We start from the raw sequence: 23,005 nt of genomic DNA, 5'->3' as shown, positions 1-23,005 counted from the left end.
AACTACAGTTAAGACGAGACGTACTTAAATACTTTCATTTTCTGCTACTTAATACTTTTCCTCTGCTATAAATCAGAGGGAAATATTGTACTTTTTACTGTGTAACTCCTGAAGTCCAAAAAATGAAACCTGCCCCATTAATTGTATCATAACCCCATCACTTTTATGTTAAGACCCTTTGGTTGGGAACCACTGTGTGCTGTATATTAAGTAGTCCACTTCTCCCAGCTATAGCTAATAATATGATATAATGATATAAGTAAAATCTGAGAATGTCATATATAGTAATATATCAGTCACAAGGGACTGCAGAAAGAGTAGTTTCATTTTTCACACGTGCCAAGTACATTTGGCTTGTGATACTTTTGATCATTTAGAATGCAAGGCTTTTATTTGTATTTTACATTCACCCTTGAGTACATTTACTTTAGTAGTATTTGAATAGTTCCTCCACCACTGCAGCATGATCGATCTACTGAATAAGGGTGTACTAGTACAAGTGCAAGTAAACTTTGTCAAAAGTCCAAGACACCATCAATTTAACTGTGATGGCTTTTAAGAGGAAGACCAAAGACTTTGGTTTTATTTGTGTTTTGATATGACTGAATGGAGCGAAATTAAGCTTATACTGTTTCAAACACTTGGCCATGTTGTTCCTGAACTCCATCATCACGGCCTATTAGCTTTGGTGAGGGAGCCAATAATGTGTCCATGATTCAGCGCTGCTTCATACAAAAGATAAAACACAGAATCCCTCTGAACTGGCTTCCTCATACACATGTAATCGTGGGTCCTAAAATGTTAAAATAATCAATTCCCAGGAATAAATCGATGTTATTTCAGTCTAGTATCTTTCTCTATGTGGTGGCCAAAAGTAATTTGTTTCACTGCATTTGCTGTAAAATTAACAATAGGGCACATTGTGAAGAAAAAGAGAGAAAAAAGTATAGAAACTTTTTGCCTCTTGATATCACTAATGCTATTAGGCTCAATTTTCAGGATGAGCTGTGTTTAAATAGATATGGCAAAGATGCCAGGAAAAATAAACTCATAAATCTGCGAGGATGTATCAAACCTTGATACATCAAAGAGATTTACGATTTAATTATACCATGTAAGAGACTGAGGGAGGAGGTTTGTTCTCAGAGGAGTAGCCTGCTCAAGGTAAGAAGTGAGACAATAGTGTTTTAAGTTACTAGTTGTTATTACTATATGTACACTGAGTTTCCCCACATGCTACAATATAAGTGTCTGACCTATTTTAGGATTTGTGTCCTAGTTTCTGTGTTCTCAGAAATAGAAATATTAGGAGCAAGAGCTCCTTTATTAGTTTTTTTTCTCTATGATTTCCTGTGTTACTGTACCATACTGAAACCAGCTCTATGGTTTACTTTCACAGTTGCAACCCTAGAGGATATTAACAAACTGTTCTAACTGTTTCTTACAGTGTGGTTTATGTTATTGAGAGAGCATTCACTCTGAGCTTTAGTTGGGTTTTTGTCTGATAACTACTGCACCTTCTGAGTAACTTTACTCCAGCTGCATGTTTGCTGTTTGGTCAAGAAAACACAGTATTTTCTCTTTTTAAAAGATATTTTTCACAGTAGCTATCTACTCCTGGTGATCAGCACACAGGGAAACTCTGCCTTGTGCCTCCTCCTTGTGAATTCTGTCCACTCACCCGTTCACGTATTTTGTTTGCGGTCATCATAAAAGGCTGATTACAAGTTGCATTGAGGTTGCTTGTCAACAGTTCTGATCTAAGTCAAGAAGTGCTACAGCCAGAAATCCTGTGGCTTCTGTTAAAAGATTATGTACACTGTCTGAGCCTCTCTGTATGAAACTTATACTGTAGAGGCTCAACATTAGACCAAACACCCTACACATCACATTGGAGAATATTTACAAAAGTCTGCCCACTGTTACTGTAATTGCGGGTCCCAACCTGGTGCACTGTAGATGTGGCTGGTGTGCATCCAAAACACACAAACCCACACACATACCAGAGTGTGTGTCTCTACCCTGTCTTCACAAAACCATAATGTCAGAAATATTTCTTTGCTCTCTTAACACATGATCATTACAGCTCGGTGAGATGGCTGCCTGACTAAGCGTTTTGGAGGCATGTCCTGACACTGTCTTATCATCTCGTCTGCCAACCGTCTCTGCTCACACTTTGCAATTATGTGAACCCACAGTGCTACACTCTCAAGCCTGGGTTGGGGCCGGGGTATTAACTGGAAACCTGTCGCCCATCATGACTTATCATCCCCCTGCAAAGGATCAGAGGCAGAATTACTGTGCTCTGCCAACTACAGGGGAATAAATAAAATAATGGAAACACCTCACAAAAAAGGATTTCAACTCAGATGTATGTTCAGAAACTCTGCAACTTTTGCTTAGTCGCCACACTAGATTCAAGGCACAAGTTCTTTGGGGTTATATAGCATGCTAAGTTGTAGTGTAACAGTAGTACAATGAAAAGTAACAAAGTCAGCAAACTGACTCACTAATGTCAGTCATAAAGCAATGTAGATGTAAAGTTTGCTCTACTTTGCTACTTGAACCACCATAAGCTACAGGTTATACCGGACCAAATACGGCTGTAAAAGCCTTGAATGCATTGATTCCAGCAATGGTGTTTCATTGATTAGAAATTCAAACTTTTTTTTCAAATGTTACATAGTCTCACTATAAACACGATGACAAACACTGTACATATAATTTTAGGTTGAAAACAGTTGACAGCTGTGCAAGTTAACAAACACTGGTAATTGTCATGTAACCTAAGACAATCCAACATTATAGCAGTATTTGCAATATCAAAGTCCTTTTTGTCAAGTGTTATTTTTTTAATTCAACCCCCTGTTCTTTAATATGTATCTGAAAGGTGTCCCAGTATATTGAAACACCATGCTCCCCCTTCAGCAACAACATCCACTGAGCTGCTGTCTATGAAACAGCTGTAAAACATAAAATTACATCAGTGTAAGCACCTGTTTTGCTTTGATACATAATTTCAGCCTACAGTTGAGTTTTTTTTTTCTATTTGGAGAAAGAGCTTTAGAAAGTTTCATTATGGCTGCTGCAGGCAGTGCAGTTTTAGATTTAAGTGAGGAGGATTAGGTGTTTCCCCAAAGGGATCCTCGTCCTCTATAAAAAAACCAGTGGGGCCGCATTCCCTCTTTAATGCCACGTGTGAGCCATCATCTTGCCAGTGTAAAGTCCTCGACTAGCCCAGCTATGTTGGCTTCTTTTTGCCAGCCAGAATCCTACAGTCCATTAGAGAGAAGTGATGAGCTGTGCGGATGACCAGTTGCCTTATAGCAAGTTAAAGTGATTATTCCAGGTCACAAAAGTGTTTTTTATTCGTTTTTGCTCTGAAGTGTGTGAGGTTTCCTATAAAGCTGCCAAAAACAATTGAGGCACACACCAGTTTCCCTTATTTTAGAGCAAATTTCTTCTGTACTGTTGCTTAAAATGAAAGTCTAGGTGAAATTTGTCACTGTCTTGAGAAGAGACCCTAGCTATCCTGTCTTGAGTGACTTTCTCCCTTTTTCAAATCAGTCGAGTCAACACAGGGGCCAGGTTGCTGAAATTGCTTTTTTATCCCAAAAATGCCTTGAAGGTTTTGTCAGAACCAGGAAAAAGTGGTGGTTTTGTCTGTATCTGTCTGGAAGTCAAACCTCTGCCCTCGTGATGGAGGGGAGACAGATGCCCCACAGTACAAAGGACTTGCAGAGGTTGTAATTCACCTTGACCAAAGAGAAGCAAACATGCACACACGTATGTCCGTTCACAAGCACAGACACACATAAAGCATAACGTAAAAACGTGTGAAACCCTATATTTGGCCTGGTCGGTTGTAATATTTCCTACTGACTGTCTTCTTTCATTATTAACAAACATCTCCTCAATTCTCTCACTGTTAATCACGTCCAGCTGCTGCACTTATGACGCTGCTCTCTTTTCTTGTTTCCTCTTCGTTTCTATGTATTACTGAGGACCCGAAAGCCTCCTCTGCTTATTATTTTTTGCTTCTGTTTGATGCAAAAAATGAATGTGTGCCTTCCAGTTTTTACCATAAAACCAGTGTGCATGTATGCTGTTTTGATGGGGAGAAATAAGTAGGTCAAGACAGCATCTACTGTGTATTTTTCTGTGGGGTTTGTCTGACTGTGAGTGCTTGTTTCCCTGCAGAGACCTGTGCAGTGAACAATGGCGGGTGTGATAGCACATGTCATGATTCAGTGACAGGAGTCCGCTGCAGCTGTCCTGTTGGCTTCACTCTGCAGCCAGACCGCAAGACCTGCAAAGGTAAAGCATCACCGTGCATCAAACTGCACCTGTCCAGCTGTCAACAAATTAATATCACACTTGTCGTGTTGCCAGGCTCATTGGAGCTCACATGGACTGTTATCAAGCTATTTACGCTGACCCCCCATCCCCCTCTACAATGTATGCATCCATATTGATGCCACCAATTACCAACTATTTTCTGCTTTTCAGCTGTATATTCTGAGTAATATTTTGTCATGCCATGAGTTTCCTTGAAATTTTTTGGCACTACATTACCATCGTCCTTTTCTGTAAGTGTTGGCAGAGCATTCTCAATTCAAGCAACCTGCACACTGTAGCAAGTTTTTTTCTTTATATCATATCTAATTAAATAAATTCCAAAGATTAGTATAAAACTTAGAATTGTATTAGGAGACTTAGAAGACAAAGACCTTACTGACAGTCAGTAGAGTTTTCCAGAAAAGCAGGGAGAGAAATCTGTTAGCCTTCTATGGCTCGTAATGTTACACTAACAACTCTGATAAAAGTACATTGGCTTATATTAGTTTGGTTTGAGAGGAAACAAGACGAAAACAAACCCAGGCAGCTCTGGCACAAGAAGACAGGCCTTTGCTGCAGGCTATGCACTTCTGAAGAACGGAGACAACGATGGAGTAAGGAAGGGATCATTTTATTCCTTTTCTGATGCATTTATTTCAACCAGATGATGAAGACTCCCTCAAGAGACAGACGCCTCATTTGTGATGATGATTCAGAATTAATCAGAGCTGCTGCCAAACTTGCCAAGGCAGAGCACCATCAAAAGCAGGGATGAACACATGATATATCGATTGGGTATTGGCTACAGAAATAAAGAGCAGAGTAATCGCAAGGAGATGGACAATGATGATTTAGAGGCCTCACTGCCAGGAGGCTTTAGTGCGCAAGAGCTGTATCCCATTACAGCCACACGCAAACTGATTTTAGCCCTTCTGAGGGCCAGTAAGGAAATCCCTGAAGCTCATTTCCACTTTCTGCAAGACTGCCAGGGCACTATGACCAAACACATGATCATCCTAGTTTGAATTGCTCTGCAGCGTTAGCTAACTGCCTTTATTCTTATATCTCCAGCTTGCTTTTCAGACTCAACAACGTTTTATAAACATTTGTTAAAGTTGCTATAATAGAAATATTTACATTAACAACACATCACATGACTATTTGTATGTGAAAGAGGTCATCCATAATTATCAAACCCCTTCAACTCTACAGAGCATTTCAGCGTCTTCCAGCTCAGTGCTTCGGTTTTGCTGTTTTGGTGTAATCTCACTGCTCTCACAAGTGTTGTGTCTGGCAGCTGTTTTCAGCTACAGAAATTTGAGAACTACAGTGTACGCTACCTGCTTAGCACCAAATGACAGACAGGTATTGACTAGCCAGTGAGCATTTAGCAGCTGAGGAGATATTTTTCTCAGGATCAGGTGGAGGCCAAAAACAGAGCTAAAAGGAGAGTGAATATTAGACTTGTGTTCATCAGGTGGCCAGAAACAAGTCTCCAAAGGAATGATAATATTGCTCCATACATGCTGGTATGTCAATTGTTAGTAAAAGCAACTGTTTACTAATAAGAATAACAAATAGAATTAAAAAAAAAAAAAAAAAAAATATGTCAGTGTTGTGTTCACACTGTGTCCACTGCCCCTAAGTTGCCAAAAAAAATCACAATGACAGGTGTAAATTCATTTTATTCTCATTTTCTTTTGTGATAATCAATTTGATTGACTCTTTGTGGTGATTTTCTGTTCACAGACATTGATGAGTGCCGTCTTAACAATGGAGGGTGTGATCATGTGTGTCGAAACACAGTGGGCAGCTTTGAGTGCAGCTGCAAGAAAGGCTACAAGCTGCTGACCAATGAAAGAACTTGTCAAGGTAGGTAGCTCTTCTGACTACTTTCTGCCACTCAGATGAAACACATTTTCCTGTGGATCACTACCTTAAGGCATGTCTTCTTCTCATTGTGGTTTTTGCATTGATTTGCAAGAACGGTAAACCACAAATGTCCACCTAGTGGCACAAAAATATGCTCCCGCCAGCCTGCAGAGAGGCCAAACCAGGCCTCTCTGGCTTGTTTGTCTGTTATATTTGGTGGTAGCCATCTCTCAGCAGGAGCTGGGAGGACTAGCAGCAGAACAAATAAAGAGTTTGCCATGGCCGAACACAGGTGTGGGGTATTAGAGCTCTAACTCTACAACCTCTGATTCTTAGATGAATCAAGCCACTACAGAAACATCTGGTGAACGAAGACGTGCAGACTGGAATTGTGGAGCCGAGCTAAGTCTCTCTCTGAGTGGAAAAACAGATGACATGCTATTTTTTAATTCTTGTTTCTTTATTGATGTGGTCAATCAATATTCAGCCTGGTACACATCAGTGTCATGCAATGGATTTAGAATTGCTGCACTGAATCACACTACTCTGTATGCAGTATACAAACATCTTATGTGGTCAATGAAAATATACTCTGTCACTGTGCTTCGCAGCCACTTTCTTGTCACTTCAGATCTACTTTTGGTGGGATGCCTTTCTCTGATTATTTTGAGCCAAACAATGCGAAGTTTATTTTGCCCAAATTACACAGATAACTGAAAATATGTGGTCTGTGCACGTAGGAATGTGAATCACAGCTTGTTGTCTGTGGCACCATCCCTTAACCAACTCAGCCATGTGCTGTTTGGGTGCACAAGGGGAACTTTGGAACAGTGTTGTCCTTGTTTGGTGCTGTGTGTTTTGTCTGGAGACAAGGGCTGTGATAACGCCCACCTCCTGTTGAGTGAGGTGCTGCCAGGCTCTCGCACCCTCCACACTACTGAGTCACCTGTCTGCTCCTTATCCTCTCTTCTCATCTTCTCTTCTTTATCTTTAGGATCTTATCTGACTCTGATGTTGTTATGCAAATCTGTGATTAAAGGGCCACTCCAGGGATTCATTATTGCACCTCCATAACGTTGTGGCACTCATAAGAGACAGACTGAAAAAAGAATGGACAAAATCAAATCAGCAGGGAGACTTTTATTCTCTAGTATAGGGCAAGCTCCAAAACACTGGATCCTACAATGCCCATAATGCAACTTGATAGCATCTTTTTAGCATTTTTTTTTATTGAACAATGAATTTCAAACAAGGCAGGATAACCAAGGTGTCAAAGGTAAGTGTCTGAAAAGAAAAGATAAACATAAGCAAAATCCAAATTCATGAAATTTTTCATATTTTTTTATAAGAAAATACAGAGGTATTATAAATTCCTGAAATGTATGTCTTTAAAATCAGCAAAAAAAAAGATGTGTAAAACCTATATGTGTTTTTTCTGTGTTCATTAAATGTTTTTTGAATTTTTTCTTATCTTATATTTTCTTTTCGAGTCCCTCCCTACCTTGTAAATGCCTCATACCCCCATTTTCTACATAGGATTTAAAAAGACTGAAGTCTCCAATCCCAGGTTGAGGCAACCCTGATGACATCACAATGACATCATCGGGGTTAACTCCTCCAGAGTCACAGATAAACATCAGTGAACAAACAACAACATACACTCATTTTTAAAGGCTGATCTTGAAATGCTAAATCTTTGGAGTGCCCCTTTAAATTTCCCACACACTTGGGGTTTAAGAGGTATTATTTTAAAAGAACAACACCACTGTCCCATCATGCATCTCTTTTATTAACATAGATCCAAAAGTGACAGATTATGAAGATTAAGGGTGAAGTAAAGCAAATGTATAACCGCGTTACAATAGTACAGGTTTGTTAATGAGCTTAGGTAAATTAACGACTAAGTGCTTGTGCTTGGTGGTGGGTCATGCTACTCAGTAACACGAGGTGTTGAGATGTGTAAACTGAACTCTCGGTTTATCTTGGTTTAAACAGTCACGGTGTTTCCCTGCTGTCAGTGGACCATGGCCCATAAGTCAGGATGAGGCATGTCTGCTGAGCCCTTGTCAGCATTCCTCCACCCTCAACACCCTCCAAAGCCTCCTTCTCACTCTTAATCCATATGAGGGCACTCAGGGAGATGCTCATCAGAAGCCACATTTTATCCACAGGGAACATCTATGATAGAGCTCTTATCTGTTCTGTATAAAGAATAGTGACCTTTTGTAAGTTTCAGTCAACCTCATTTGCCTCACTGCAATTTTATACTGAGTCAGAGTCGAGGTTAAAGTGAGGAGCTGAGTCCTGACAACCAAACCAGCAGTGATGGTGTAGTGAGTGGAGAGATTAACCGAGAGCAAAGAGAACAAAGAGCAAATATTTGCTGAAAAACTCTGATTTGTCATTTCCAGTGTAAGTGATACCACTCTTTTCACTTCATCTCTCCATGGTCCCCTGCATGTACATCACCTCATGATGCTTATCGTGCCCACCCACTGCATACTTCACCTCAGATGCCTGGTAAATAAGGGTTGCCGGAGTCCCAGATGTCTTCTCACATCTACTCTGTAGCATGGCACAGCACAAAATGTTATAATGATAAGTTGCAGATCGACTTCTGGCGTCACTCACTGCAACATTTTTTGAGGGTAAACTCAACCACCACGCCTAATTCCCAGAGGGTCTTAGACTCTTTGCTCAAAAGTGTGCCGAGAAAAGTTTATGCTTAATATGTCGAAAACAATCACTTTTGCAATGCCTCATACAGCATGTGTAAGCCCTTACTGCTCTTAACCACCACTGCTGTTAGGAATCTCCTGGGGCCGCCAGAGGGGACAAACTGCTGCCAGGACTGTATAAGTTTGTTTTTGTAAAAGTTTTTCATCTTTATTTGTGCTCACTTTTGAACTTCTTTGCACAGAACCAGTGCATCCGGTTCTGAAATATCATTTTATTTGTTAGATGTTCTGCCTAAATTATTAATCCCGGTAGCTCACCTGATGGAGCTTCTTCTACAAGGTCCTTACCACAGCAGCCTGGGTTTGAGTCCACCCTGTGCCACTTGCCCTCTCTACCCCCCTGCTTTACTGTGCTGTGTTCTGTCAAATATGGCAAATGTTCAACCTAAATCTTTATTTTTTATTTTTTTTTGTAAAGTGGATCTATTTATCCAGATAAGGTGGATCAGAGTCATGTGTGCATCTATTAAACTTTTTTGTCAAACTTTTGAATATGAACCTGTGGATCTCCTCCAAAGCTTGTGTGCTCATCTGTAAACTGATCACTTAATAGGGTTTTGGTCTCAAATGTTCATCTTCTTGATGCTCTGACAAAATGCCTGCCAAGTATCAACCTCAAGGACTGAGTTCAGCTGTATTACACATGAAGGATTATGCCCAGTGTGAATATGTGGATATTTTTGTACACAAGATTTGTGCTGACATTTATCAGTCTGTCTTCTTGGTTTCTTCAAGGTAACCCATTATTTAACTGAACTCCTGTAATTGCTGGGAAATACCTGCGTCATGTGTCTGATGGTGGTTGGCGCTGCCTCATAACCCAGAGGAGGTTCAAATATAATGGATGAAAGCATGATATTCCTGGGAAAATCCTGGGAACCTTTTTTAAATTAGCCAATTAGACATACAGCAAAGTTATACCATATCCCCACTTTCTCTCAGCGTGTGCTGCCTGGGCTTGACACAGATTATTGCTGACATTAAAGGAAACCTTGATCGTAATAAAACCAAATGTCATCCATATCCTGTAGCTTCATGTATCAATGCTTATGGTCTTTGCGCCCATAACATTTAAGCTGCTAATCAGGATGTGCATATAAGAGAGCAGAAAAGACAGAGAGGCCACTGACAGGCATGAAGGAACTGTTGCAACGTGGATTTATAAATGCTACAATGCTGACAGAAGGACCAAAGACTCTAAATAAAATCAACAATCATTGTAGTATTTAGATAAATCTGTCAGATGCAGATAGGAAGAAGCCTGCTTTTAATGATCTTTAATCACGTGATATCAACATGACCTCAGAAGAAAAGAATGAGATGTCAGATTATGGGGTTTCTAACAATACTGCGTAGTTTATGGTTGTATGGTTAAGAGAAGAAAAGGGAAGATGATTGGCAGGTTCTGTGTGGGGAGAAAAACTGCCCCACTGCTCCTATTATCAGGTGAAGAGCAGACTTTCTTTTGACTCCTGCTGTGGCCGCTTGTTATTTCAAAAATACTTTGACAATTCCATTTCAGTGCATCGAAATGGAAAACTGCATGACTCCTGGAGGTCAACTACTGTACCAAATACCAAACAGAAGACATCTTCCCTTCAAAAGACAGTTTCTATTGTTGCGACATGTGATTTGACCCATTGCAATTCATGACAAACAATGAATACAATATAGCACTGAAGATGAAAGTGGGAACATGTGCCATGAGTGGAGAAGAAGAGTCCTGTCTGAATTATTGAAAGATCTTTTTTTTTTGCCAATTTGTTGAACTGTTTGAGAAGTTTCTAACAGCATGTCTTTCTGTCTCCACAGACATTGATGAGTGCTCTTTTGACCGCGCCTGTGACCACTTTTGTGTCAACTCTGCCGGCAGTTTCCAGTGCCTCTGTCATAAAGGCTACGTCCTTTATGGCCTGGCACACTGTGGAGGTGAGTCAGCACGTCGGCCCCCCCCATGTCTTGTCTCATGATGTAAATGTCCTGTCCATCACTCTCCCCACACCTCATTGCTAAACCCCCATTAATTGCTCTCCTGTTTGGCAGGAAAAACCTAAGTGCACTCCAATTATTATTATTATTTATGCTAATTTAACTTTCTACTGACACCTCACTTATAGCTCCCTGCAATATGCTGTGTATATTACCATACCAGACCATACCAGATAGCTTTAGAAGATACATTAAAGCATTTTATATACTTTAGATAACTGCTGATTTCCAAAGCATGCCTTTGTCCATCACATTGGTCCAGACTGAAATGTCTCAACTATTGGATATATTTCAATGAAATTTTGCACAGACTTTCATGATACCAAGGGGATGAATCCTGAAGACTTTGGTGATCCCCTGACTTCTCCTCTAGCACCACCATGAGGTTGATATTTGTGTATTCGAGTGATATGTTTCATCAACTTGTATCGATTACCATCCCATTTGCTACAGACATTCATGTTCCCATCAGGATGACCTGTAATAACGTTGGCGTTACCTTTACTTGTAGCGCCATCATCATATCAGTTTGTCCAATACTTTGGTTCATGACCAAATGCCTGCAACAAATATTTACATCAGTCTATCCTGTACTTGTGCTTCATGCTAATTGGTAAATGTTAGCATGCTAACATGCTAAACCAAGATGGTGAGCGTGATAAACACTATACATGCCATACATCATTATGTTAGCTAATTGTCATTGTGAGCGTTAAAGCATTTATCCCAAAGCACTGCTGTGTTTATGTACAGCTCACACAGCTGCAAGCCTGGTGGTGATTTTTATTCTTGTTAGTTATTGTATGAAAATCAACTTAATTAATCAACGTGAAACGTCTTTGCTAAGATAATCCATCACATTCAGTGCCTGTTTTTTCTTTTTTTTTTTTTAAATTCAATTTAGAGAGATCTGAGACTTAAACAGTATTTTTTTTCACAACGTCATGGTATTGTTACTGTTCAACTTTTCACCAGGTGACTCTTAAATCTGGATTTAACAGAATCTTTAAAAAATAATAGTCCCTGCATGCAGCTGCATTCTCATACAGTAAATGTAATGCAATTAAATGATTATGAATCATTTAATTGTATTAAATTGTATGCATTCTCATACAGTAAATGTAATGCAATTAAATGATTATGAATCTCGTGCCAGTTTTATAGTTTTTAAGTCTCTTCAAGTTGATTTTCAAATGAAATGGGCTAAAACAGGTTGCTGCCTGGAAGGCAAGAAATCAATCTGTGAACTTACGCTAGACTTGGCAGTAATGTAAAGTGTAGACAATTTGTGCTGTAGTTAATGGACTAAAACATGAAACACTGCTGTTATGGTCCTTCAAGGCAGAGTATGACCATGTCCATCAAACATTAGCAGGTACCTACTGTACTCTGGTGTGGAACAGATAGCAAAAACAGCCTTTGGTGTCAGAAGGAGGTGTGTGGGGGCGCGTCAGATCTGCCTGGCAGGCAGCAAGAGGCCCGTCAGAGCACATCAGGGTGTTGCGGCGTCCCTTTGATGGAGTGTGTATCACCAGTTACAATCTGCTGCTGTCTCCAGCGCCTCAGGGCCTCACAGTAGTTCTGAGAGAGAGACAGCATATGTACTCAAAATACATAGCTTCGCAGTGATTTGTTCTGTGTTTTTTCATCTGTAGTTTGGCAGGTCTACTGATCAGGAATGTTGCAACAGAATGTGGAATAAGGAATGTTACTGAGACTAGAGGGCGTTAATGTGTACATGTACGCCATCAATGCAGTTTTCCGCCATCACAAAGTGAAAAAATGGGATTCGTACCGTTTTACTGCAACATGTCCAACTGTGGAACTTTATTACATGTTAAATCCCTCTTTCTTCTCATGTTTCCTTTCGGTATCAGCACTGTCACACCCTAGGAAAGATTGTATTATGCAATCCATTAAAGTAGCCCAGCAAAAATACCACCTTCTTGAAGCTCATTTATTGCTTAGTTGAAACCAAGTCAGAGATGGTGGATTGCATTATATTGTAAGGGGTTGCTTTTATTTCATCCACTCTCTGTATGTATGGTTAGAATTACCCAAACTGTATTACGACTGAGTCTAAGAGGTTCATGGGATCCATTCCACACACAGGCAGCTGTATTAGCTGTCAGTTCAGGTAATAAAAGCACCAGAATTGGATTTGTAAGGCCTTTTCTCACATGATGGACTGTGATCGGGCCACACTGAGGTGCTGAGTGGAGAGAAGATGGTCAGGCGTAAATGACTCTCTATACCATTGTTGAGAGAGCCAGTGATGAATGATTTCCCCTCGCTTTTCATCGGCGCTGTCGGAACTGTTAGATAACCCCAGAGATTTATGGTGCTCCCTGTTGTATTTTCTCACTCCCAGCCATAGCCAAGGTTATGTTATTCCCTGTGTGGTTTATCAACTGAAATATAGCTGCCAAGCAATCCAGAAAGCTGTGCTCAGTGTTTAACAATAGACTCACCCTAAACAAACCCAATTAGGTCAGTGACCTGCTGTCAAGCATTGTGCCAAGGCCTGTCAACATTCCTCCCAAGTGAGCGTATATCCAGCCATTCTCCTGCTCAGCTAGAAAAACAATCGTCTCATTTTTTGCTTATCTGGTGGGAAAATAGAGCATTTGTGACTAAATACTTTCAAAGTATTTTTGAATTTACCACATTTGATCCAGACCTCTACAGAAATACTTTCTGCTGGTACTGAAAAATGTATTATGCATACATTTTTCTAGATCTAATGAAAAACAAGTTTAATCCCCCAAAATTTTAAGTTGATATTTTAGTTGGAGTTGGTTGGAAAAGCACAGAAAAAAGCTGTCCAGATTGTGCTTGTCATTCCTTTTAAAAACTCACGTCACGATGTTGTTTGGACTGGGAGTTGCTGTTGATGAGCAAGCACACAAAAGTGATTTTAAAATTTAAAGATGGCAACATTTCCGTGAACTCCCCAGCCCGTCCTGAAATTCCTCTCCATTACACAAAACACTTCCTGAGTCCTTATGTCAGTTTTTTCTATGTTGTTCTGTCCCTTTCTTTCTCGACTCTTCTGTGAGAGCGCACAAAGACAAAAGATGGAGAGAGGTCAGAATACATCTACTGGGTTACATTTCAACTATGGGAGGAACAAAGAGGTCAGCTGCTGGCAGATGAGCTTCGCTTCCATCAGATACTCATTAGAGTTTTTTGTCCTTTAAATTGAGTGCTTTGATGCAGAGGATAAGCATCGTATCTCTCATAACATTTCCAAGCAGCTCTGGATACACATCGGCAGATCGCTGTTGATGAAGTCATCATCTTCTTCAGGGAGTGCAGAGGCACGCAGGCTGCTTTTATTCAGGGTGAATAATTGAATGAGACAAGGAAGAGCATTTCATATCAGCAGGCCAGATCATCAATCACTGCCATTATCTCTGTCTCTTTCCTGGTGTTGTGTGCAGCCTGTCGCATCCTCAGCTCTATTCACTAAACTAATTTAATGCCTGCCATCAATGGCAGCCAGCCTGCATCTGGATCCCGGATGCTTTCAGTGGTTTTAGCGCAGCATGTGTTTGAAAAGGTGATTGTAATTTACTGCTTACCACAAGTCTTCCTCGCAGAAGAGCAAAAGAAGTTTTGACCATGAAATTGAATGTGGTGACATCAAAACGAGGAATCACTTCTGTTTACACGCCAGCACATTAATCTTTCCAGACTGTGACTCTCTGACAGGATGAAATGAACTGACCTCTCAGGAACTCCTCATTCACAGCTGCGCTCTTTTTTAATAGACCAGTTCCTCTTTCATTTTATTCAACAAAATTGACTCCATCTTTTTGGACTGACCGCATTATTTCGTGTTTCTGTTTTTTATCATCGGCAATAAAAAAAAAAATCCTTTTCCTCCTCTTTCCTCATGTTCTTCATGTTTTAGACTCTAAGGAATTAAACAAAGTTAGTGTTTACAGTTAGCCCTTTTAGTGGTATTTGCACGTCCACTAAATGCCATTATGTTAACACATTTTTTCACAGATATTGATGAATGCAGTATAAATCGTGGGGGTTGTAAATATGGCTGCATCAACACTCTGGGAAGCTACGAGTGTACCTGTCCACCTGGGTTCAAGCTGCACTGGAACAGGAAAGACTGTATTGGTACGTAGCAGCACTGCCCCCCTGTGGTTATATCACTGACACACACTCATTCTCTCAGCTCTCTTTGTCAACAGTGTGTGATTCTGTGTGGGTTTTATTTTCTTTCAGAGCTGGTGAAATGTCCTCCTGGACTCGTGGCGCCAAAGGCCACTCTGACCTGTAGCAAGACGGGCAAGAAGGAGAGCTGCTCTCTTACCTGTGCCTCCAAGGCTCACTATCTGGCAGGTATGTCAGAGTGCGATCACGAAACACCAAACAGGAGTTTCTTTATGGTTCAAAAATTTAAATGTTTTCTTTCTGTGTGTAAACTTTCTGTGCAGAGTCTGACAACAGCTACTCGGTCAGCTGTGGTATCCCCATCCTCAGAGGGAAGTCTCCTGCCAGGCTCAACTCTAGCAGTAGCCAGAGCTGCATAGGTTTGCTGCCCTCCAGATTCTGTCTGTACTGTAACAGCAGCGTGTTGTGTTTTGCTCCTACTCACTGTACTGTGTTTGTCTGTAGAGACTTTGGCCCCTCCAGTGAAGCAGACGGCTTCTTTCAAAATTAAAAACGCCAAATGTCACCTGCACCCAAAGCTGACTGGCAGAACGGAGGACAGAGGGCGGACACTTGGACCAGGTCAGTCTTAATATCTGTATACTGATTATTTAATTGGTTATTAATTGATTAGAAAATTTTGTGGCAACTTTTTTGATAATACATCAACTGTTTTAATCATTTTTCAAGCAAAAATGCAAAACATTTACTGGTGTCAGCTCTTCAAATGTGAGGATTTTCTGTTGTTCTCTGTCAAGGTTGTTTTTTAATATATTTTGGAGTTTTAGACTGTTGGCTGTTTTTTTTTTTTTACAAATTTCTTACAGAGAAAACAAGTTGGTGAATTGTGAAAAAATCAAGAGATGAATCAATAATGAAAACAATCATTATATGTAGCCCTAATAAACCACTAATGATTTGTTTTCAAGCCTTGACTCACACCATCCACGAAACTATACACCTAATCTCCCAAACACTAATCAACATAATTTACTATTAACCCTTCAGAGTCTGGGGTAAAACAGCGTTTTTTACTACTTTTCATTTTACCTTTGTGTTTCCCATTAAAACTGCTTAGCTTGCCTTTCTTTGTGTCTTTCTTTTCAGCACAACCTCACCTATGTAATTCTACAAGTATTTATTTATTTTGACATAATATATGGACACACTGTATGTAAAAGTGCAAAAGAAACACAAAATCTAAGTAGGAACTAGTTGGATTTTTGGAGGAGCGGGGGTCTGCGCGGACACCTCCTCTCATTTGTCTTCACGCGCAGCATCCACTTCATCCTCTCAAAGGAGTCTTCCTCAGAATCAGAACGTTCTTCCCCAGATTCAGCATCTTCTAACTCGTAGAAGAGCTGTAGTGCGCGACTTCGGCTCTTCATAAATTTAGTCTTAATAGGCCAATCGACAAAATTCAAACACTTGTAAAAAGTTTAAAGTGTCCACTTTCCAACAGTCTTTGAATTGAGCACCTGCGTGCTTGTGTCACAGCTTTACGTTTTCAAACGTGCGACATGTGACTTTGACGCTGTGTGGCGGTCCTAGACTACGAAGGGTTAATGTCTGATTGGGGTTTACTGATGTATCTTCATTATTTTTTCACAAACAATGTGATATCATGTCGTCCACAGGAGGCGGTCAGCCCTGCAGCAACTGCTTGGTGACATTTGTCAACCTTAAATGTGACTCCTCTAAAAAAGCCAAAGGGCGACGTGCTCGAAACCCCTCTAACAAAGAGGTAACACGCATTACTTTGGAGCTGGAAGCTGAGGTCAAACCTGGAGACACTACAGGTTGGTTGTTTCTTTTGAAGCAATACCGTAGCAGCAAAGCGTGCAACCTACACAAACAGCTCATTTATACAATTATGTCTAGAAACATGTTATTTTTGTCCAGCACACACACTGTTAAGATCTGCTGTGTGCTTGTGACTGAAACACAGTATGTTGCGTTTACCCATAACCAGGAAGCTGCAATCTCAGCTGTTTGAGGCAGCGCATGGAGAAGCAGGTTAAGACCTATATCAAGGCTCTGAAGAAGTCCATCAACCAGGAACGCTTCCTGATCCGAGTCGCTGGTCTGGAATACGAGGTGGCCCAAAAACTTCCCCAAGCTGCTCCAGTTCAAGAGAACTGCGGCCCGGGCTGGGAGAGGGACAGTGGCCGATGTGGTAAGACCGGAGAGCTGGATGGGGAGTGTCAGATCAGCTATTTTAGTGTGATGTCCAAATGTATTAGATTTGTGAGCATCACGGACAATGACAGACTCAGAATTTAACCTCATCTCCACCCATATACTATCATAATCTGCCATGCAAGGTCTTGTGAGGTCAAGTATGCACACAGTGGCCATTTTTTAAGTGATATGACTTAAGTGTATCGTCTCTGATCTGTGCCGTTGTGGATATTCTCTCAGTCAGATGCTTGCCGGGGACTTACTACCACGGTGAGCAGGAGCGCTGTGTCCAGTGTCCGCCTGGCACTTTCCAGGAGAAGGAGGGTCAGCTGGCCTGTGACCTCTGCCCTGGCAGTGACGGCCATGGGCCAGTCGGGGCAAGAAACATCTCCTCCTGTGCTGGTAGTTCAAAGTTCCAGAGACAATGTTAAACACCAATTCTGTATCTTGTGAAGCGTTTATAATAAGACTCATATCCACGTTCTACAAACCAGGCCAGTGTCCAACGGGGTACTTCTCCAGCGATGGCTTCAAACCTTGCCAGCCGTGCCCTCAGGGCGCCTACCAACCAGATTTGGGACGGACCCTGTGCTTCCCATGTGGCGGAGGACTGAACACCAAGCGGGAAGGTGCCAGCTCCTTCCATGACTGTGAAGTTAAAGGTCGGCCTGTACTTTATTTATACAGCCAAACATGTAATAATAAAATAATCTGCCAAACTTAATGTCCATCTTCATTTCTACTCTGCAGTTCAGTGTTCTCCAGGACATTACTACAACACCACGGTGCACCGGTGTATCCGCTGTCCAGTGGGGACATATCAGACAGAGTTTAGACAGAACTATTGTATTTCCTGCCCCGGGAACACCACCACAGATTTTGACGGTGCAACAAGTGTCTCGCAGTGCAAGAGTGAGTATAAAAATGTTTGTTTTGTGTTCTCATTAACATGAGCTGGAAACCAATTTGTTTTGTTTGTGTACGTCTAGACAGGCAATGTGGTGGTGAGATGGGCGAATTCATGGGTTACATTGAGTCACCCAACTATCCCGGTAATTACCCTGCTAATGTGGAGTGTATCTGGAACATCAATCCGCCCAGCAAGCGCAAGATCCTAATCGTGGTGCCAGAGATTTTCCTGCCCTCAGAGGACGAGTGTGGAGATGTGCTGGTTATGAGGAAGAACTGTGAGTGCCGTGAGCAGTTGTTGTCTCAGTGGAATTCTGTGTTTGTACTGCGTATACTCTTGATTGTGCCATACAAGGAGCAGTTGTGAAAGCCTGACCACCATTGTCTTCTCTGTGCCTCTGCTAGGGTCAGCTACATCCATCACCACCTACGAGACGTGTCAGACATATGAGCGGCCTATCGCATTCACAGCTCGCTCCAGACGTCTCTGGATTAACTTCAAGTCCAACGAGGCCAACAGCGCCAGGGGCTTTCAGATCCCTTATGTTACTTATGATGGTACGAATCTTCACCAGCTGGCTTTTACTATCAACTGTCATGTCTATGAAACTCAACTCCAACTCTATTCATTATTTTTCATTATTAACTTTAAGTGTCAGAACACAAAAAAAGTACGGATTTCAATTTTTTTGAATTTGTTAATTATTTATAAAGCACTTTCCAAAAGAAGGTTAAAATGCATGTAAAATACTAATAATTAATATTAAAATAATTATTTGTTAAAAGAACAAACGCAGCAGGGGAGCAAAATGAAACTATTTAAGACAATGCAACTGTAAAATAATGTGTTTTGAGGAGAGATTTAAGTGAAGATAAGGAGCCAGCTTACCTGATTTCCTTTAGTTTTCAGCCTCGAATTGAGAACCATTAATGGAGACCAGAAGCCCGCAGGTAGCTCTCAGTATAGTGAGATGTACTCAGTGGGACATTATACAATTTAGAAGTAAATGTGTCTGTGCTCTCTGGTAGACAAGATATGCAAGCGTGAACGTTTCTCAATTACTTCAAACAAATTTCTGCCTTGTGTTTCCTTGTTTTTTATCCACCCACATATATGCTGATGTGATATATTTGCAATAAGCTACTGCTGGCCTGCTCTACTCACAACACAGAAAAAGCACTGTGTCCTGGTTACTCTGAATAATCCACAGCCCCCTTTCATTGAAAACACTTTCTACCAAAGAAACTGTCGACAGTGTATTCTGTGGTTTACTGGCTGTGGAGTGACAGGAACACTACGGAGTTCCTCAGCATTTCTTTTTGTCTGTGTTTTAATAATATTTCACCACCTAACTTGTTTTGAATATTTGTGGCCTGTTTTCAGCATTTCATGAAGTGACTTGTTGTGTTTGTGTCTTTTGTTTTTCTTTTCATAAATTCAGAGGACTATGAACAGCTTGTAGAGGACATAGTGCGAGATGGAAGACTCTATGCCTCAGAAAACCACCAAGAAATCCTCAAGGTTAGCAGTTTTACTTCTTACTGTGTTCAGCTTTGGCTTCATTTATTGCTGATGCATAAGACCACGTGGGAGAGGTAATTCAGTTAAGCAATAAACTGCACTTAAAGGTGTGGCTAGGCTAAACAAAGCTGTCGCTAACAAACACATTAGTAGCTGCATGAGTCAGGCGGTACATTAATAATGAAAAGATTTGTTAATGTCGTCACAGGATACGTGTGTTCTTTGTATTCCAGCATTGCCAAATGTTACAAATGAAATTGAAATAGTAATTAAGGACGAGGATGTGTGTCTTAGCGTAGAGTTTACACCTGTCTGTTCTTCCCTACAGGACAAAAAACTGATTAAGACTCTTTTTGATGTGCTGGCTCACCCAAACAACTACTTTAAGTACACCACTCGGGAGTCCAACGAGATGCTTCCTCGCTCCTTCATACGTCTCATTAGCAGCAAAGTCTCCGCTTTTCTGCGACCTTACAAGTAAAAAACGTCACACAGCTGCTGAAGCACCGGATCGCGGCCCCATCCCCTCCCCTCCCCCCTCGACATGCCCCTCCACATTCCCCTCCACTCTCACAGGACTTTAGAAAAAAACAAAACAAAACATACTAGTATGTTTACCCTCTAATTCTCCATAGGCTTTGACAGTAAACACTATGCAGACCTGAGATATACTGAAAATGGTTTGTGTTTAAGGTTTTTTGTCAGTTTCCATTCAGCACAGGTCTGCAGTACCGAGCTCGAGCATTTAGTGGGGATGTAGAGTATGTGAGTGGGTTTGGTTTCTATTGTGTTGTGCAATGAAACCACACAAAAAAAACCCCAATAGAAACGCCTATTTCAGTAGGAGTGATGTTTTGCGTGTGCGGTTTGAGCTTGATAGAGCTTGTTATTGTATTTACTTAAATGAGTGGTCTGAGTTCCAGCTCCCAACTCCTACCATTAAGTATGACTGTAAGTGTTGTGTAAGTGTTGTGTAACCTCGGCTCCATCTTCAGTGTCTGTGTGCTGTCCTCGAGGAGGAGCAGTTGTCAACTCACGTCGCAGCTGCGTTCCACGTCATTCAAAGCCTTACTATATTTGAGCTCTTAGAGCCGTTTCCAAGGGTTTTACTGTTAAAACAGTTAATCTATGTTTTGTTCCGTCTGTCTAGACTGTACTGACGTTTTTTAGCCTTCAGATAATTTCTGTTGCTCTTTTTTTTTTTTTAAAGCCAACTTAAAGCAAAAACAAGAAGGTGGTTTATCACTCTAGGAAGATAGTGGACATTTGGCAGACGAATAACAAACTAATAATTGTGAGAGCCACAGCAATGAGATAATGTGATGTGTAGTGGAACATGTCTCAGAGAGAGACGGAGAGAAATGTCTTTGAGGGACATTGTGTTTGCTGCTTCTTTTAAAAAGGTCACTTTAATTCTTCAATCTCATATTGTCTTTCTGATGTACTCTGCACACTAATAGTCTATAGGTTTAAAACAAAAGGACGCTCCACATCTGAAATACTTTAGTTCTTACACACAGTAAGTTGATAATCTCACATCGCCTGTCTGTGGACTACCAGTTTTATCGTGTTTTTGTTTCAATCTTGTAAATAATGAAAATAAGTTAGACGAGGGTTGAATTCTTTAATCCTAATTTTTGTTATGCAGGACCCCCCCAAAATCACTTTCTGCCCTTGATGTCCCACCCGTCTCAAATCCAAAGACACCCAGTGCCCCCTTCAAAACACCCCGCTTACGTTTTGTTCTGTCCCAATGAAGACAGCTCTTCCAAAGACCGCCTCAAACGGGTGGGTCACTTTGTTTTGTGCACTAAAATTTCGAACATGCCATCCTACCTTTGTAGTACAAAGTGCAATGGATGGAAAAATAACACCTTAATTTTGGTTTTGTGACCCCCAACAAAGCTTGTGAAATGTGTTTTAGGCTGCAGTCTTGTTGAGACTCATTGTATTAAATATTTATCAGTCAATATGGGCAGAAAAGGTTTCCCTTCTTCAGAGAAATCCTAAAATGTCAAGTGTAATAAAAATGGAGTGTTTGGTGTGTAGAAAATATTCTTTGATTTCAAAACAGGGTAAAATAATTTAAGTTTAGTAAAAATCTAACATGTCACTGCATGTTAGGATCTGCCAGATAGTTGAAGGAATAGACATTTTGGTAAATGTGCTTAATGGGTTTCTTGCAGAGAGTTAAAAGAAAGTGATGTAACACTCACGTCTTTACAGTAAAAATCTTTGGCTCTGTCCAAAGGTAACAAACAAATCCACCAACTGCACCTCTAAAGTTCACCAACACGTTACATCTTGTTTGTTAAATTAGGAAAACAAAACAACTTGCATGTAAAAGACACATTGCGGCTTATGGGGTCATGTGTTGCACAATTTCTAAGCCCAATTAATTGACTTCCAGGAGTCAACAACAGGACTCTCGGCAAGAACGCAAAACAAGCATTTCCCACAATTTACGAACTATTCCTTTAAAGTCATTACCACCACCAACAGTCAAATTGGTACAAATATAATCCAGCCCCTTAACCTGTATATTCAACCCTCTAAAGAAATTAAAGCAAGTCCACACCTGTGCTCTGATATCTAATGAATTTGTAGGGAGTATGTGTCGTCCCCGCTCATGTAAATATAAGTCAGATGGTACAATTATCAGGTACCAGACCGTATTTTAAGTACCCAAACTTTAGGATGACGCAAAAGGGATTTCAACGTCTTCACACTTGAGGGCGACGCTGGGCCAAGCCATGAAGAGCTCATGTTGTCCGTTTGAAATTCCTCTACAGACGTTTTTAGTCAGATTACATCTAGTCTCCAGTATCTCCATGTGTTTGATGCCGACAGGCAGGATCCCAGCGTGCTCCCCGAATACCCCCCCCCACCCCACTCCCACCAGAATCAGCTTCTTTCCTGCAACCTGATAAGTTTTGTCTTTTGTTTTGAATTGTTGCCTTTTAACGAGAGTTTGCTATGATGTATCATAGAGTTGATAATGATATTTGCACTTGAATTGTTATTGCTTATGTAAAGAAATGTCTGGATTTTGTATTGTCTTTTTAAATGAATGGATTGGTGTTCTTATTTTCTTGTAGCTTGTTTGTTCATGAAATGCTCACTCACCGTTTAGTCTATAGAGATGATACACATAACATTATCAACTGTAAAAAAAAAAAAAGAAAAAAAATCTATGTACAGAGGTGAATAAAACAAGTTTGTGCTTGTTACTGCCCAAAACACTTATCGAAATAAACATACTGTACTTCAGCTTCATTTCAAA

At 40.7% G+C, this 23,005-nt stretch overlaps 1 protein-coding gene across 1 annotated transcript in view; it reads left to right on the top strand.

The window, feature by feature from the left end:
• scube3 (signal peptide, CUB domain, EGF-like 3) overlaps positions 1-20,205 on the top strand; it is a 69,568-nt gene extending 49,363 nt beyond the window's left edge. The window contains exons 8-23 of the mRNA XM_070839522.1: positions 4,201-4,317; positions 6,088-6,210; positions 10,761-10,877; positions 14,952-15,074; positions 15,183-15,299; positions 15,395-15,490; positions 15,576-15,692; positions 16,748-16,909; positions 17,083-17,286; positions 17,532-17,693; positions 17,786-17,953; positions 18,042-18,203; positions 18,281-18,478; positions 18,606-18,758; positions 19,643-19,722; positions 20,051-20,205. Coding sequence (XP_070695623.1) covers positions 4,201-4,317; positions 6,088-6,210; positions 10,761-10,877; positions 14,952-15,074; positions 15,183-15,299; positions 15,395-15,490; positions 15,576-15,692; positions 16,748-16,909; positions 17,083-17,286; positions 17,532-17,693; positions 17,786-17,953; positions 18,042-18,203; positions 18,281-18,478; positions 18,606-18,758; positions 19,643-19,722; positions 20,051-20,203 — 2,252 coding nt within the window. The 3' untranslated portion in view covers positions 20,204-20,205. The remainder of the gene's footprint in view (positions 1-4,200; positions 4,318-6,087; positions 6,211-10,760; positions 10,878-14,951; positions 15,075-15,182; positions 15,300-15,394; positions 15,491-15,575; positions 15,693-16,747; positions 16,910-17,082; positions 17,287-17,531; positions 17,694-17,785; positions 17,954-18,041; positions 18,204-18,280; positions 18,479-18,605; positions 18,759-19,642; positions 19,723-20,050) is intronic.
• Positions 20,206-23,005: the final 2,800 nt, after the last annotated feature.

The sequence above is a fragment of the Pempheris klunzingeri genome, chromosome 11 (genome assembly GCF_042242105.1).
Source record: "Pempheris klunzingeri isolate RE-2024b chromosome 11, fPemKlu1.hap1, whole genome shotgun sequence".
Classification (NCBI taxonomy): Eukaryota; Metazoa; Chordata; class Actinopteri; order Acropomatiformes; family Pempheridae; genus Pempheris; species Pempheris klunzingeri.
The sequence above is the reverse complement of the archived record's forward strand: the minus strand, read 5'-3'. Positions and strand labels throughout refer to the sequence as shown.